General features: G+C 45.7%; 1 protein-coding gene across 7 annotated transcripts in view; it reads left to right on the top strand.

The window, feature by feature from the left end:
- Window positions 1-16,398, top strand: part of RIPOR2 (RHO family interacting cell polarization regulator 2) — a 207,993-nt gene that overhangs the window by 165,278 nt on the left and 26,317 nt on the right. For 6 of the 7 annotated variants that reach the window (XM_024751935.1, XM_024751938.1, XM_024751939.1 and 3 more), the window contains 6 exons: window positions 91-240; window positions 4,336-4,399; window positions 9,852-9,895; window positions 11,233-11,358; window positions 11,678-11,826; window positions 13,172-13,301. In XM_024751935.1, coding sequence (XP_024607703.1) covers window positions 91-240; window positions 4,336-4,399; window positions 9,852-9,895; window positions 11,233-11,358; window positions 11,678-11,826; window positions 13,172-13,301 — 663 coding nt within the window. Of the gene's footprint in view, window positions 1-90; window positions 241-4,335; window positions 4,400-9,851; window positions 9,896-11,232; window positions 11,359-11,677; window positions 11,827-13,171; window positions 13,302-14,218; window positions 14,366-16,398 lie in introns of all 7 variants that reach the window. The other variant, XM_024751942.1, reaches the window with a different exon arrangement.

Below are 16,398 nucleotides of genomic sequence, written 5' to 3'. Positions count from 1 at the left end.
GTACCGTAAGCACTTAACAATGGCCAATGTCACTTCCTTCAAGTGTGACAAATATTTATGTCCCCTGTGTTTCTGTTTTGATTCCGGCAGGTAGATGAACTCTATGAAGCTTATTGTATCCAAAGACGCCTCCAAGATGGTGCCACCAAGATGAAGCAAGCCTTCGCAACGTCCCCTGCCAGCAAAGCTGCCCGGGAGAGCCTGTCAGAGATCCACCGGAGCTACAAAGAGTACACAGAGGTATGTGCCAACCTGCTCGGCTGCTGAACCCCACCTGGCCCAAGAACCAGGGAAATGGCACCCTCAACCTCATTCTACTCTTTAGAGAGAGACGTTTTACTATTTGCCTGTCTTGTGTTTCGTTGAGGCCATCGGTGGAGCTGTTTAACATGGCTCTCGGGTGGTTTTGTTGGTTGCATTTTTTTGTGTGTGTGTGGTACGCGGGCCTCTCACTGTCATGGGCTCTCCCGTTGCGGTGCACAGGCTCCGGACGTGCAGGCTTAGCGGCCATGGCTCACGGGCGCAGGCGCTCTAATTGTGGTACGCGGGCCTCTCACTGTCATGGGCTCTCCCGTTGCGGTGCACAGGCTCCAGACGCGCAGGCTTAGCGGCCATGGCTCACGGGCGCAGGCGCTCTGCGACATGTGGGATCTTCCCGGACCAGGGCACGAACCCGTGTCCCCTCCATCTGCAGGCGGACTCCCAACCACTGCGCCACCGGGGGAGCCCTGTTGGTTGTATTTTTGTTTAGAGCCTTCTGTGAACTCCAGACCATGTGACTTTCTGTTGTGAGCGTCACCTGTCAGGCACTCACCTCCTAGTGCCTGGTAATAGGTTTGTTCATGGACGTGTAAATCCACAAGATTTTAGACACTGTGAAGCCATTCACTGACCAAATCTTACACTTCTTTATGTGTATAGTCTCTGCACAAATAGACTACGAATGCATGTTAAAAATTTCAGCAAATGAGTAAGTCACAAATGCCCTGGTATTGGTCATTGAAATGCACTTCCAGATTCTCTAGTGTACAATCTAGTCTAGCTTTATCCCTGCAAATTGAACAGACCTTGTGGTTAAGATGGCTGCCCTGGATATTGGGTTCACCCACCTCCTGCCTACGATTATTTTATTGTAAGAAATTTCCCTTCTATCTTAAAGGAGGCGAGATAAAGAACCATGAACAGAAGCGTGCTTTCCTGCTTTCTGACTGTCTCTGGGGCCCAAACATATGACACAGGGAGGTCTTCACTCCTCTGGGGGTCACCCGAAACCAGTGCCTTTGATGAAATGACTGAATTATTAAAGCAGCACTTCTCACTCTCCCATGTGTCTTTGTTCAAAGATCCAATTTCATGAATGAAGTCATCGGCCTGATGAGGGTCTGCTGGACAATTCCCAGAGCTGAGCATCTGGTCTCAGCCCTAGGACGGGAGGGATGTCTTGGATGACTTGCCACAGCATTGCTTCCTGTGTAACCCTCCAGCCCTGCCTCTTGTCTGAACCAGATTTGTCTTTTTTCATGGTCTAAAACAGGGCTTCTTTCTCTCCATTTGGGAGAATGCTTTTTGAATGCATAAAATGAAACCCATAGGAATTCAAAGGAAACAAATTATATTGAAATACAGTTATTTCGGGCTTCCCTGGTGGCGCAGTGGTTGGGAGTCTGCCTGCCGATGCAAGGGACACGGGTTCGTGCCCCGGTCCGGGAGGATCCCACGTGCCGTGGAGTGGCTGGGCCCGTGAGCCATGGCCGCTGGGCGTGCGCATCGGAGCCTGTGCTCCACGACGGGAGGGGCCACAGCGGTGAGAGGCCCGCGTACCGAAAAAAAAAAAAAAAAAAGAAAGAAATAGTTATTTCAATATTGTCAGTACAGTGATCAAAATATTTTTAAAATCAAATGTGTGATACAGTACAAGAGTGCGGCCTTATTAACTCATCAAATTGCAAGATTTAGCAGTGGCTCCAATAACTATTGCAATTTGAAAGTAATGAAAAATAGAAATGATTTCTCAAGGTACCTGCAACAATTGATGTGACATGAACATAGACGTGACTGTTATCAGGTCTAAGTCACAGGTACTAGTCATATGGCTGCGGCGTGTTTTCTATGTTCATGATGTATGGACGTATTAGATATCAGTCAGAGGTTAGTGGAAATAGCAATGTGACTTTCTTTTTTCCCCATCCAAGCTGATGGAGCACAGGTTAAGAACCTCTAGCTTCGAAGCAGCCCTAGTTCATGAGACCTCATTTCCACACATCTGTGAAATCAAAAGAGCAGTTGCCAGTGAAGGAGGCCGTTCAGAGTACACACGTAGGAGGACTGAGTGGCAGCCGGTGCCTGTCCCAGAACTTTTGTCGGTTGTTTCAGAAATACCCTCTGGTGGTCAAGCGCCAAGACATGGCATCATATTTCCTCACAAATTCAAAGATGTAGAGTGTAATTTCAGCAAGAGGAGAAAGACGTCCAAGACTTCTGTAGCTTCCTACCTCACTTGACATTAAGTGGTTTCGTATCTTCACATAACCACAAAAACCAGCATTTTATCCCAAAGAGGGTTAAGGAATAGATGGTTCTGGGTGCCTTTGCAAGGGCAGCAGTGTGCATCCGTGGCTGCCTGGGTGAGACAGAAGGCAATTCTGACCATGGATGTCCTCAGCTGTTAAACTAGCTGCCCCCCAAGTTTTTCAAAGACACTGGTCGCAGTCCTGACATGCGTGATAACATCGTTGATATATTTCTAGAAACAGTAATGCATTCCTTCCCAGAGACACCCAGTGCTCTGAGGAAGAAAATTGGTTTACAGAACTGAGACTGTTTTCGAAACTTTCCAGCTGCACAGAACTCAGCCTCAGGAGTTTTCCCCAGCTTTGCTAAGCTACTTGAGGTACCAACATTTAAGAGTCAGCACCTCTAGCTTGCAAGTCAATTCTGAATTCCTTTGCAAACAAAATCCAAATGGAAGTAGCCCCTGTCTGTGCTCACTGAGCTGCCCAGGCCATGCGTCCGAGCCCCTAGCTGGGATGGAGGAAGAAGCTTGCAGATGCTGCCCTGGGGGGCAGGGGTGTGTGTGTGTGTGTGTGTGTGTGTGTGTGTGTGTCTGTGTGTGTGTGTCTGTGTGTGTGTGTGTGTACGTGTGTGTGTGTGTGTGTGTGTACGCAGGGGGATGGGACGGGGACTTCTGCTTAGAGCACCAGAGGTGGCATCAAAAGCTTAAACTGGCCATGCTGCAGAAGGACCACAGCACTTTTCCTCTTGATTTCTGACTGCAATTGCTCTGTTTAGGTCTTCAGACACTGAGGAGGTAGGGTGCGAGTGGTTAGATATCTAACCACAGGCATAGACGGTGTGGCTCCTCTGCCTTTACTGTTCCTCAACATTAGAGTGAGGAGAGGACGCTTGTCAAACCCAAGAATCATTTTGAGGGCCTCAGGGCATGGCAGCAGGAACTCTGCCTCATTCACTTTGAGTACAGCTGAGCTCCTCCCGTGTCCCCTGCCTCGGCAGGCGGACTCTCAACCACTGCGCCACCAGGGAAGCCCTCCTGAGCTCTTTTTGCCCCAAATTCTTATTAAGAAAAATTTCAGCCCTTCAGAAAAGTCAAGCCTAGTATGTTGAACATCATATACCTTTATTTAGACTTCCATTTGGTAATGTTTTGCCATATTTGCTTTTCTTCTCTTGCATATGTTCGATTTGTTTCCCTTTTTTACTCAGTCATTTGATAGTAAATGGTAGATAACATGCCATTTCACCCCATAAATATTTTAGCACAGATCCTTTAATGATAACCTATGTAACATGTGTATCCCTTGCATAACCACACACCATTATCACATCTAAGAAAATTACCAGTCCTCCTATAGAATTATCTAATATCCTGTGCATTTTCAAATTTCCCTTATTTGGCCCAATGATGTCTTTTATAACTGTTTTAGTTTATTTACTTTCAAATCAGGATGGAATAAAAGTTAACACATTGCATTTTGTTGTTATGTCACTTTAATCTCTTTTATCTAAAATTTTTTTTCCCATAATTCTACTGCCTTTTTATAGAATCCAGCCCAGTTCTTTTAGAATCTCCCACATTCTGGATTTATCTGACTGTTTATGATACAACTTAACTTGGTCTTCTATGCTCTAAATTGCCGGTACACTAGAAGGCTTGCTTAGGCTTAGGTTAAATATTTTGTGACGATTTGCTACATACGCGTAACTCACTGCAAACAGGTAAATGCCTCTCATTTGAGCAGTGGTTGTCCACTGCTGTGAGAACATCCTGTGCTTTGAAAGAAATGTAGCCCTAACGCTGGTCTCCTGTGCTCTTCTTAGAACATGTGCACCATTGAAGCAGAGCTGGAGAAGCAGCTGGGGGAGTTCTCCATCAAGATGAAAGGTATTCTTCCTCCTTTTTATAGAGTGGGGTGCCATCTCCGCCTAGCTCCTTGAAGTGTGACATCACACACCGTTTTTATTTTCCTTGCAAAGATATTGGGCCACTCTCTCTCAACCCTCCCCACTTATGTTAATTTATTGATGCTCCAGAACCTTCTCGTCCTGAGACTTGCCTACATACTTAAATATTTACTGTGACAGGATCTCAAACATACACAAACATGGAAGAGTATTATAAGGAACTCCCTTAGACCCATCACCTCCATTTAATAATCAGCAAGATTTTGCCACCTTTGCTTCATCTGTTTTCTTGTCTTTGTTTTTCCTTTGATGAAATAAAACCCAGATGTGGGAGTCTCTCCCTGTAGACTGCAATGTGCCTCTCTTAAAGAATAGGGACATCTTATGATAGGGACACCACAATGCCAAGTATTATCACTTCTAATAAAATGAATATGCCTTTGTTTTGAATCCATTCCATAAGCAAATGACCTGGTGGTCTCAAAAGTGAGTTATACTCAAATCAGTTATATTCAAATCAGGATTCAAATGAGGTCCATGCATTATCATTGGTCGTTAGATATCTCTTTTCAGTTTCCTTTCATCTAAAACAGACGCCTCCTTGTTTTTTTTCCTACCATTGACTTGTCACGTTGAAGCTGTTGTCACTTTCAACATGTCACTGTTGTACAGAATGTCCCACGTTCTAGACTTGTCTGTTGGCTTCTTGGTGGTGTCATTTAGTTTGTTCCTTTATGCTCTACTTTCCTATAAACGACCTACCAACTTCTTTAATTTTAAATGTTTTTTAGTGTTAAACCCACCCAGGACTGTGCATTTTCCTCTTTCTCCCAGTGCCTTTCTGGTGTTGACTCCAGGAAGTCCTACTCTGAAAGCATTGTTGATTTGTACTGCAAACATCTTCAGAACCAAAAGCTCTAGTTGTAGAAAACGGAGCATCCTTCAGGTGTTGTCAGATTTACAGCTCAGTGGCCAACAGGGCTTCACATGAGCAGCCATCACAGCGAGTCCATCTTCCTTCTGCGTTTGGGCCACTCACCCACTCACCGCAGGGAGAAGGGCTAGTTTGTGTGCCTTTCCTTTTCTGAGGTTTCTTAGCAGCTGGATCCCTGGGTTGCTAATGGGAATTTAATCACCCTCTTGTCTGCGTTTTGCCATTAAGGGAGTAGAAAAGGGGCGCTTTTTTTTTAAGTGCTTGACAGGAGAGCTTAATTTTCCAATGAGTCACCTAACTCAGGAGGCAAAGTGTTCTGTCAAGTGTGATGTCCGTAGAGCTGCTCTGGTTGAGTGTACCTGCAATCAACATGACCTTGACCCTCAGCTGCCCACACGGCTGTGTTCTTCTCTCCAGCAGATCCCGTAGTGAATCAGTCTGTTATTCAGTATGAAGTCTCAATACTTACTTTACTACGGAGGCGGGACATCTGTGCTTTTTCAGTTTTTTAGGTCCTTTCTCTTCACTGTGGGTCCTCACCGAGTCAGTGGTTCTAAAACCACTCAGGCCCTGCCCCCATCTCAGCAAGTCAGGGTGGGGCCCTGGCACCAAGGAGCCCCACAGCTCTCTTCCCAGCATTCTCTCGTTCTAAGGCAAGGTTACAATGGGAAGCCGTCCTCTTCCCCGTTTCCCTCCCCCAAGATAGGTGGGTGGCACCCTTCGGGTATATTTTTCATCCTCGGGATGATTCTGTCAGCAGCCTGCTTCTGGAAAACCACTGCCCTGAGTCAGTGTTTAGCAGAAAACACTTCTCTCTCCTTCCCCTAACTCTCGGGCACCCTCCATGCAGGCTAGCACAGTCTGGGGTCTTACAGCTGAGAGAAATTCCCATCATGCCGTCTTCTCACTGTTAATCCAAGCAGTACCGTATTTCCCCTATTTCTGACGCTCACTATTATCAAAGTCACCAATTTGGGGTGAGTTGGTGATTTCCCCATTTTGTCGATGGGGAGTGGGGTTAAGTGACTTGTCCCAGAAGTCACATGGTACGTTGGAGTCAAACTTGAAACTGAATTCCAGAGCTCGTGGCTCCCAGTGCATTCCTGTCCCCCAGCCCCATAGGAGGAGGGACGCTCTAACAAAGGTGAACAGATACTATAAACTATTGCTCAAAACATGTTCTCTTCTATGGGATGGTAGTCTTCCACCCAGCACACAGGCACCCAGGAGTGGGTGGGAGGAAAGGGACAGCCACCCACCAGACCTGGACCTCAGGCCTGAGGGTCAGCGAGGATGCTCTGGGGGCCCTACCATCCACCGGGGGGCCCGGCTGCCCAGCTAAAGAACGGCTCTGGGTTGTGATGGGCTGTCATGACGGACGGGCTCAACTTGCTGCCACCCCTGCTATTCCAGCTCTACCCTCAGCGTGGTTCTGTCTTTCCTGCCCGACGGGCTTCCCTGGCTTCTGTCTGGGTTCAGGGTTTCTCCCAGGGGGGGTCACTCAAACCTGCAAGTGATCCTCCTTTTTCATTATTGATTTATCTCACTTCCACTTTCCTAATCTAACATGAAAACTTGAACTATTTCTATGAAGCCTTTCAGGGGTAACACCCCCGTGGAAATCTTCCTCTCTCTTGATAAAAGGGAGCCTCTCACGCTGCCAAGAAATCTTGCATCTTTGCAGTTACCTACTTTCTTGTCTGTTATTCATTCTGGTAAAAAAAAAAAGAAGAAGAAGAAAAAAAGAATTACCACCCCCAACATACATAGTGACACAAGCTGAGGATCTTTCATAATATCCTCAGACCTGGTAAGCCAGCTTCCTCCTGCCACACGCTTCCCCAGCACACAGACGGCAATCATTCTGTGGGGTGTTGGAGGGGTGGGTAAGTGATGACGGTAAAGACAATTGGGCCTGCTGTTGGCCAGGCTCTGGGCTGCATCCTGGTGAATGGTCTCTGGCCTTGACTTCCACACAGTCTACTGGAGACAGTGGTTGCATGAGCCAGTCTAATCTAATTCCATGGAATAAATGATCTACTGGATCAATAATGTGGCCAATTGCTTCGATGCCTGGGGGGCGGGGGCGTGGCAGGAGGGGGCGCAAAGGGTGCCACCCGCCTATCTTGTGGGAGGGAAACGGGGAAGAGGAAGGCTTCCCGCTGTAACCTTTGCATTAGAATGAGAGGACCCTGGGAAGAGAGTTGTGGAACTCCTTGATGCCAGATTTTGAAGAGGGTCCAATGCCAGGCTAAAGAGGGAGCACTAGACCCATCCACCAATTTGCAGATGGAAAGACATGGTCTGTTACAGAGAAACTGCTTCTCCCAAGTATTACCTACTTCATATTAAGTCCCAGGCAGTGTGTATATTCCAAAAGTCTGTGTTGGCACCTGCAGCTTTTAGGGCAGGTCTGGCCTTGGGAGAGGGGACATCTACCAGGGAGCTAGTAAATCTGCATTATTTATGCCTGGTCAGTAAATCATTCAGTCCTGTAATGGGAGCGCCTATCTATTCAGCTGTCTGGCTGTTTTCCTTGGAGTAGAACGTGTCACTTCCTTAGCTTCAGAATCGCTCCCCCCCAGTGCTAAGATTGTCATGAATATCCAACCAGCCTTTTCTCTGTGTATACGCTGCCTGCCAACATGTGTGATCTTTTTTATCTTTGGAAAGGAAGATCCTCACAGAACTAGAAAAAAAGGTGGTACATTCTTCTGGCAGAATGGTCCCTGAGCAAAAGAAGAACAGGGTGGGCGGTTGCAGACTGTAGCATCTGGGCCTTCCGAATGAGGTCATGGAAGAGCTGTTTTATCAGTAATAGATGTTTACAGTAAAACATCCACAAGGTGCAGGAAGATGCACCATGGAGATTAAAGCCCCCTCAGCCCCTCCACTTGCCCATGCTCATCCCCGGGTGCTGGCCCCCATGATGGTTTTTGGAGTGGCCATTATGAAAGCTTCGTAGACAGTGCAGCAGTAATCCCCAGACTGCTGAGAAAACATGAAGCCCTCCCCAACTGAAAATCCCAACAGGCCTCAGACCAGAGTCTGAAAGAAACCTGGCCAGGTTTAAAAGATACAAGGCGGTAACTCTAATTGACCCACTGTTAGTTTCATTTCTGCAATCAGTACCGTGAGTGGCTTACATTAGCAGGTAGGACTTGAAGAATCATAGCACAGCCTCAGGCCTGTTTTTGCCTGTCTACTGCCACGTGCCACGTTATGGTTATAATCAGAGTATCAGAGTGATACCACCTCAAGCATTTCCAAAAAATTTTGCTGTAATAACATGAGCTGAGAAGCTCAAAAACATCACTACCAAGTAGCTTTCTCCCATCTGGATAAGTTCTTCCAATATGAAATTTCTGGTGATTTTGAAAGGAAAAAATAAAAATAAAAACCCTCAAAGGATTTTCCCCTTTACCCTCCTTTATCCAGCACTGATATCAGATCAGTTTTTTAGGTTTTTTTTTGTTTTGTTTTTTAACCAGGCTTCCATTGTAATTGCATAGGTATGTAAATAGGCAGTAGACAAATCCTGAATATTCTGCAGAGGTTTTTTTTGGTTTGTTTTTTTTTAAAACATCTTTATTGGAGTATAATGGCTTTACAATGGTGTGTTAGTTTCTGCTGTATAACAAAGTGAGTCAGCTATACATATACATATATCCCCATATCTCCTCCCTCTTGTGGAGCTAATCTCCCTGTGCTATGCGGCTGCTTCCCACTAGCTATTTTACATTTGGTAGTGTACATATGTCCATGCTACTCTCTGCCGTCGTCCCAGCCTACCCTTCCCCCTCCCCGTGTCCTCAAGTCCATACTTTATGTCTTCTGCAGAGGTTTTTAAAGAGTGTTTAGGACTTTATTAGAATTGGTATATCCAGCCAATTGTGATTTATAAAGATCAGTCGATTGTGCTTTTTTTCAGAAGTATTAAAAACAAAAGACTAATCCTCCAGAAAATTATTAGTGAAAATTGGCTTCTTTAATTCTGCTCTTATTTCAGTAAATCTTTTAAGAGGCTTGTTATGCTCTACTTGTTAGTGGAAACTGGTCCTCAATGGACCGGCTCCGTGGATGGAGAGGTGTGACGAACTGGTGAGTTGCTGCCATCTACTGACAGAGAGTGGTAACAGCAGGTGTCTTTTTAGGCCTCCCTGGACCTTCTCTATCATCTTAACCCTGGCATAGCCCGTTGAGACTGGTGCAAAGCAGATTCATCCGTCACACAGTCTCACAACTTAACGGGGCTCTTCCTAGAAAGAACAGTCTTCTCTGCCCCAGAGAGCACCTCTCCCATCACCCCAGCAAGGAATAGCCTCTCTTGCTGTGATAGATGGAATTCCCAACGATAGCTGTACCCAGTCATTCCCCAGAAACTATTATATGAGTTTTCACAAAGGCCTGACACTTTGAGTCTTATAAGTGTGCCAGTGTGGGTTTATAAAGAGGGGAAATGAATCCTGCACCTCTGATCCCAGTTGCTTGCTTACAGGTCTGGCTGGTTTTGCTCGCCTCTGTCCCGGAGATCAATACGAAGTAAGTGTGGTGTCGGTCTGGGTGTTGGACTTGAGAGGCAGGAGTCAGCTGTCATTATTTTGCTTCTTCAATTTTTTTTTACATGTTTTTATTTTGAAAAAGAAATTTGAGCCAATAAGTAATTTTGGAGATTAGGGTAAGACCTCCCACATACGGGTCACCTAGACAACCAGTTTTTAACGTTATGTCACATTTGCTTTATTATTACTAATACTATTATTGTTGTTATTTTGCTGAACTATTTTAGATTAATGCACAGGTGTCATGACCCTTCACCCCTAAATTATTTTCCTGAGGGAATTTCCTGACGGTCCGGTGGTTAAGACTTGGCACTTTCACTGCCTTGGCCCAGGTTCAATCCCTGGTTGGGGAAGTAAGATCCTGCAAGCAATGTGGCACAGCCAAAAAAAAAATTACTTTCCTCAATGTGGAAAGACATTCTCTCATATAAACGTTGTACAATTGTCTACACCAACAAACTTAGCACTGGCCCTTTAGCTAATGTCATTTGATGTACAATCTATATTCATATTTTTCCAAGTGTCCCAATATTGTACTTGATAGCAGTTTATTTTTCCTGATGCAAGATCCAATCCAGGATTATGACTACTCAAAAGTATCATGATTGAAGAATAATAGAATCTAGATCTTTCTTTATAAAAATATACTCCACAAAAGTAAAAAAGCTTTTTATCTTTTCCCTCTTCAGAAGGGAACTTACATAATGATTTCATCTAACTATCTCCTCCAAAACCTTCTATAATCATTCATCTTGGCCGGGGGTGGTGAGGGGGAATGTGTCTTCCTCTAAGCAGTAAAGCTGTCTGACTGAGGAGAAACTGCACACCCTTCCCCCAGAGTGTGTCAGATTTCAAAATCCTTGTCCAGACCTGTCTCCCTTATCCACAAGAAGGATGCCCTGCTTCTTGCTTCTGGACACTTTAAGTAGATTTTAGCTGCTGGTTCCTTGTCTTTCTAAAGGAGCTGGGGAGTATGGAGAATTAATCCAGTGGTTGTTCTACTGAAGTAGAACTAACGAGAGAAAGAACTGAGCCAAAGGGCACGATGCAGTGACCTTGTTCTAAAGAAAGCCCTTCATACCCTCTATCCTAGAGAAACAGAACTTACCCCCTTTGAAAGTCTTTCCCTGCTGGTGCTCTGCTCCACGCCCCCTGCCAGGGAATTTGGAAGAAGCGACAGTCAGTGGGTGTCATGAGGATGCTGGAGAAGGGGAGGAACAGTAGCTGCTGTATTTACTCGCCTTTTTCATCCTGGTGTTTGGTGGGAAGGCGGGTGAGGGCAGTGAAATCTGAGGGCCCTTTGGTGTCTTTCCCCAGATTTTCATGAAGTATGGCCGACAGAGGTGGAAACTGAAAGGCAGAATAGAAGTAAATGGCAAACAGACCTGGGATGGAGAAGAAATGGTGTTCCTGCCCCTGATAATTGGATTAATTTCCATCAAGGTACAATATCGTCATTGCAGTTTGTTGTCTTTGCTGGTGCCACGGCTGGATGGTCCATCGTGGAGACCTGTGCCCGTGATTTCTGCCTGCTGCCCCTCCAGACCACAGACCTCTGTATGTACTACAGGTACATCAAAAGACTTGCCCTCGTGTCAGAGCGGGCAATGGAAACGTGAGATGGGCTTGGGAAACATCCACCTCTGATTTCAGATATGGTTCTGAAATGCCTGCCCTGGCCAAGAAAAACAAAGGAAAGAGTAACCTGGCTTCGTCCTCTGCACTCCTGTAAGGCCTTTCTTACCTCTCCCTCTCTCACCAGGTCACAGAACTCAAAGGGCTAGCAACTCATCTCCTGGTCGGCAGTGTGACCTGTGAGACCAAAGAGCTGTTTGCAGCACGACCTCAGGTGGTGGCTGTGGACATCAATGACCTTGGCACCATCAAACTCAACCTGGAAATCACCTGGTAGTAAGTTGCCCTTTTCAATATCATCATGATAGAAACAAGTGCTGTAGGCTCGTGCTGTCCCAAGGGTGGCGTGTGGACCGTCAAAATCACCGGGGAGCTTGGTACGAAAGCAGAGTCTCAGGCCTCACCCCAGACTCGCTGTGTCAGAATCTCTCAGGGCCCAGGAATCTCTTGAATAAGCTGGGTAACGTTCACACATGTTAAAGGAGAACCCTCTGCCATATCACTACTCTCCTCTTCAACTTCCTATTTTTAAATATTTTATTCTGTCTCCTCCCCTCCTTCTCAAACTTTAGATGTGTATAAAGAAATATATCTCTCACGTCCACTAATTTGAAAGAAAATAACTGTCCAGTATGAGATATTTTATCCACGGAAAGATCCTGATTCTCGCTATGATGTTTTAATTGCTTGGCCCTCTTTATCTCAGATACCTGACACTGCTTTGGAAATTTCTGGATATCCTTAGTCTCTCCACACTCTATATACTGAAACAGAATATTTCCAAAGGGCCAGAGATACCTTTTGTCAAAGCAGGGAACTTAAAAGTGGTTTTCTGAAGTCACCCCGTGAGAAAGGTCATGATAAGCTATTAAGTACTGGTCGCTCACAACATTTGATCTTAGGCCCCTGGTATATTACCAAGTAACTAGGACATGTTCAGTATTAATGTTTGGGGCCACCTTTACAATATCGAGGGTCAGGCATGGAAGCGGCAAAGACATGTTGCCTTGTTATTGGAACAGTGTCCACAGCTTTTGCCCAGCCCATCTCTCCTCGTAACTTGTAATGATTGACGTCTCAAATGCAAGATCAGTGCTTCTGCTGGAGGAGCACATGGCATGCTGATAAATGGCATCATTGTGAACAGACTGTTATCCTCTCAGTCACACAACAGGCTCTGGGTCCACTGAAAGGAATAGGAGAGTTTTCTTTAGAACCGAACAATAATCTGTTGCTCTCTTGTATCATTAAAGCGTCTGCCCTTGCAAAGCTCCAGGAATTTTTACAGACTTCTTCAACATCTCGTGTTGGGACAAACATTAATACGTTTGTGTCTCTAATACGAACGAGGAAGCAAATTTATCTGGTCTGCAGGTGTGCACATAAATTGTGCTTAAAGCTGTGATGATAATCTGGGGTCCCTTGGGTGAGTCTAGACCCCGTTTTCTGCTCCACTTTTTTTTATCTTGGTTTGTTTGCTGACAGACCAATTTGGCCAAAACCAGCCCAGTTCCCACTGGTTTGAGTTTACGTAAGTATAATGAGGTGCTTTCTTGGCCTGCGGACCAGTGATTATAGGTGACTTTAACAAACGTGTTCGTGGGGACCTGTTGTTTTGCAGTCCGTTTGACGTGGAGGACATGACCCCATCCTCAGGCGCTGGGAACAAGGCAGCCGCCCTCCAGAGAAGAATGTCCATGTACAGCCAGGGCACCCCAGAAACGCCCACCTTCAAAGACCACTCCTTCTTTGTAAGTTCAGTGTGATTTCTAGAGGAGAAATGATGAGCCTGAGGCAGTGCTTGCACCCAGGGTTTGAAATGCTTAATATACGGTGTTAGGGAGTCTCTATAATTCCTAATACAGTCGTCCCTCAATATCCGAGAGGGATTGGTTCCGAGAACCCCCCTTTGATACCAGAATCCTAGGATGCTCAAGTCTCTTATGTTAAATGGCATAGTGTTTGCACATAACCTATGCACATCCTCCCGGATACTTTAGATCATCTCTAGATTACTTATAATACCTCATGCAATGTAAATGCTATGTAAATAGTTACCAGCAAATTGGCAAATTCAAGTTTTGCTTTTTTGGAACTGTCTGGATTTTTTTTTTTTGTGCTGTACGCGGGCCTCTCACCGCTGCGGCCTCTCCTGTTGTGGAGCACAGGCTCCGGCCGTGCAGGCTCAGCGACCATGGCTTACGGGCCCAGCCGCTCTGCGGCATGTGGGATCTTCCCGGACCGGGGCACGAGCCCGCGTCCCCTGCACCGGCAGTCGGACTCTCAACCACTGCGCCACCAGGGAAGCTCCTGGAATTTTTTTTTCATAGATGCATAACCCTTGGATACGGAGGGCTGACTGTAATGTCATCTTCGAGTTCACCCTAAGCACATGGTGACTAAGGAAAGCACATTCCGAGATGTCTGTGGCCACCCGCGCACAGGTGGTAAACCACCTGTGGCTCTCCTCTCCTCTCCCCCAACTTAACCTGTTGCTTGGTAAACACATGTAGACTTTTCTGCACATTCTCTAAGATCAGACTTTTAAAGAAGTGGGTGTAAATAATGGCCTCCTTGTTTTAATCAGAAATGCTCGCTAAAAAGCTGACAAAAACATGGTAACCTGCTGCTTTCCACTAACTCCCCCATTTTGCTTTGACTTCTGAAGAGATGGTTGCATCCTTCACCAGACAAGCCAAGGCTGTCTGTCTTGAGTGCCTTGCAAGAGTCTTTCTTTGCCAAGCTGCACCGCAGCCGCTCTTTCAGTGACCTGCCCTCCCTCAGGCTGAGACCCAAGGCCGTTCTAGAGTTTTATGTGAGTGTGTGTGGCCCGCCTGGGTGTGACGTGCTTGCTGTAGGGGGCTTGTGGCATGTGGGCTTTAGCATGGCTCTTGTTTTATCTTCTGTCTCTCGCTCATTGGCTAACGGTTACGAGCCTCCTGTCCCTGGGTGGGAAATTTGGGCATGCATGCACCTTTGTGAGAGAGGCCGTTTGTCCTTCCCTGCTCATGATCTCCACTTTTGTGCTGTGACTTTTCTGCGCTGTGGCAAAGATATCCATGGTAACAATATTGTCACTTAAAATAAAATACAGTTGCGCTCAAGGTCAAAGAAGATTTTCGTTCACAAGTTAAGCTAATGTATCACTAATAGCAATCTTTACAGTTGTAGCCTTCAAAACCTGGCACTGGATTTAAACCAATTTTCCCAAAACTATTTTTATTGAAAGAGGTTCTTAGCCTTAATTTATTGTATTGTTTGCTTGTTTTATACTATCGAAGTAAAAGAAACTCTTTAATTTGCAATCAGGAATGTAATAGGTAACCTACATTATATGTGTTATCCATTATGTCACAAGAGAATACACATACACATATGTACATACATACCTGGAATGTTCTGCCGTGTACAGACATATAAAAGTAATCTTTGAATGTCCAGAGAGGAAAGGGTTAAAAGTCTTCTGGTTAATAATAATAATAATTGTTATACTTCAATAAAGATATTAAAAAAAAAAGAGTGCAGCTCTAGACTAACTGGCAAGCCTAAATTAGTAGAGAGACTGATTATAGAGGAGTTTGAAACAGATTTTTTAAAATCACTTTCAAGTACCCACTCTGCATGCTCAAATGAGGTAAGAGATTGTTGCATTAGTAAGATATATTTTAAAATATACTTTAAATAAAAATTAAAAATAGATTTATTTTTCTTTCTAAATGACTACCTGAAATGCGTTTTTTATTTTTCTTCCCAAAAAATAAATAAATAAACCATCCAAAAATAATAATAATAATTGCATCTTATTCATTGGATTAAAAAACACAGGTGAAATGGACCAGGCTAAACTCTAGTGGAGTTTCCACGGAAAATGGGAAAGATATGCACGTGCCAGAGAAGAGTAGAGCTGATGCAGTAACTGTCAATGTCACGTGTATATTGGTGCTCATACACTGCAAGCTGGAGGGTGTAGAGATGGTTAGTAGAGGTTTTAATTGCATCATGTAAACAAGAGCAAGATTAGAAAAGAATGTGTGATGGCTTCCTATAGCCTTTTGGATAAACGCAAACTCCTCGGAGCAGCCGTTCCATTCCGGCCCAGTCTTCCAGGCCCACCTCTCCTCTCTCCAGCCTTCATTCTCTACCGGACTGCCCCCCGCCGACCGCAACCCCCATCACTGTCCTCCAAATGCACCCTCCCCCTCAAGAGCTCCCACAGCCTGTTGTTCCTTCTAGGACGCACTTCCTCCTCCTTCTGCCCTTCTTCTCCGCATTTTCCAGGGCTGAGTTCCAGACACTCTCTCTCCTGAGCAGCCACCCCCCACCCCTGCCGGGGCTCCTACCACCCTGCAGCATCCCTACATCACCCCTCAGTTACAGCACGCCTTCCCCGTGTGCCCCTTTATAGGCTTGCGCTCTTGGCAGGCTGTATGTCCCCTTCAGCAGGGCATCTCAGTCTAACTGGATATTTGCCACTTAAGTACATGCAAATTGGGTTTGGGAATGTGAGACTTGTTAGAAGTGGCTGAAGAGGAGTTTGGAATTTAAATAAGAATCGTGACCACCAGGCCCGCTCCTTACTTAGCCAGCGCCTCCCGCCTCCCTCAGAACTGCTCGGAATGTGTGTTCTGAAGATGAGCTGAGGCTGGGAAGGAACCCTCAGAGGACCCAGGGCTTCTGTGAGATCCCCAGGGGACCCCACGGAGGAAGTGCAGGGAGCAGGACTGAGCCTTCCCCCATCCCTCCCCAGAAGCTTCCTTTTTTGTCTGTCCTGGAGGCATAAAGCGTGTTTGGGGGGATAAGGGGGGGTGCAGATACAGGAGGAAGGAAACTGAAGTAAAGGAGGCTGGA

Source organism: Neophocaena asiaeorientalis, unplaced genomic scaffold (genome assembly GCF_003031525.2).
Source record: "Neophocaena asiaeorientalis asiaeorientalis breed wild unplaced genomic scaffold, Neophocaena_asiaeorientalis_V1.1 scaffold165, whole genome shotgun sequence".
Lineage (NCBI taxonomy): Eukaryota > Metazoa > Chordata > Mammalia > Artiodactyla > Phocoenidae > Neophocaena > Neophocaena asiaeorientalis.
Note: the sequence above shows the minus strand (reverse complement) of the source record. Positions and strands in the feature narration are given on the sequence as shown.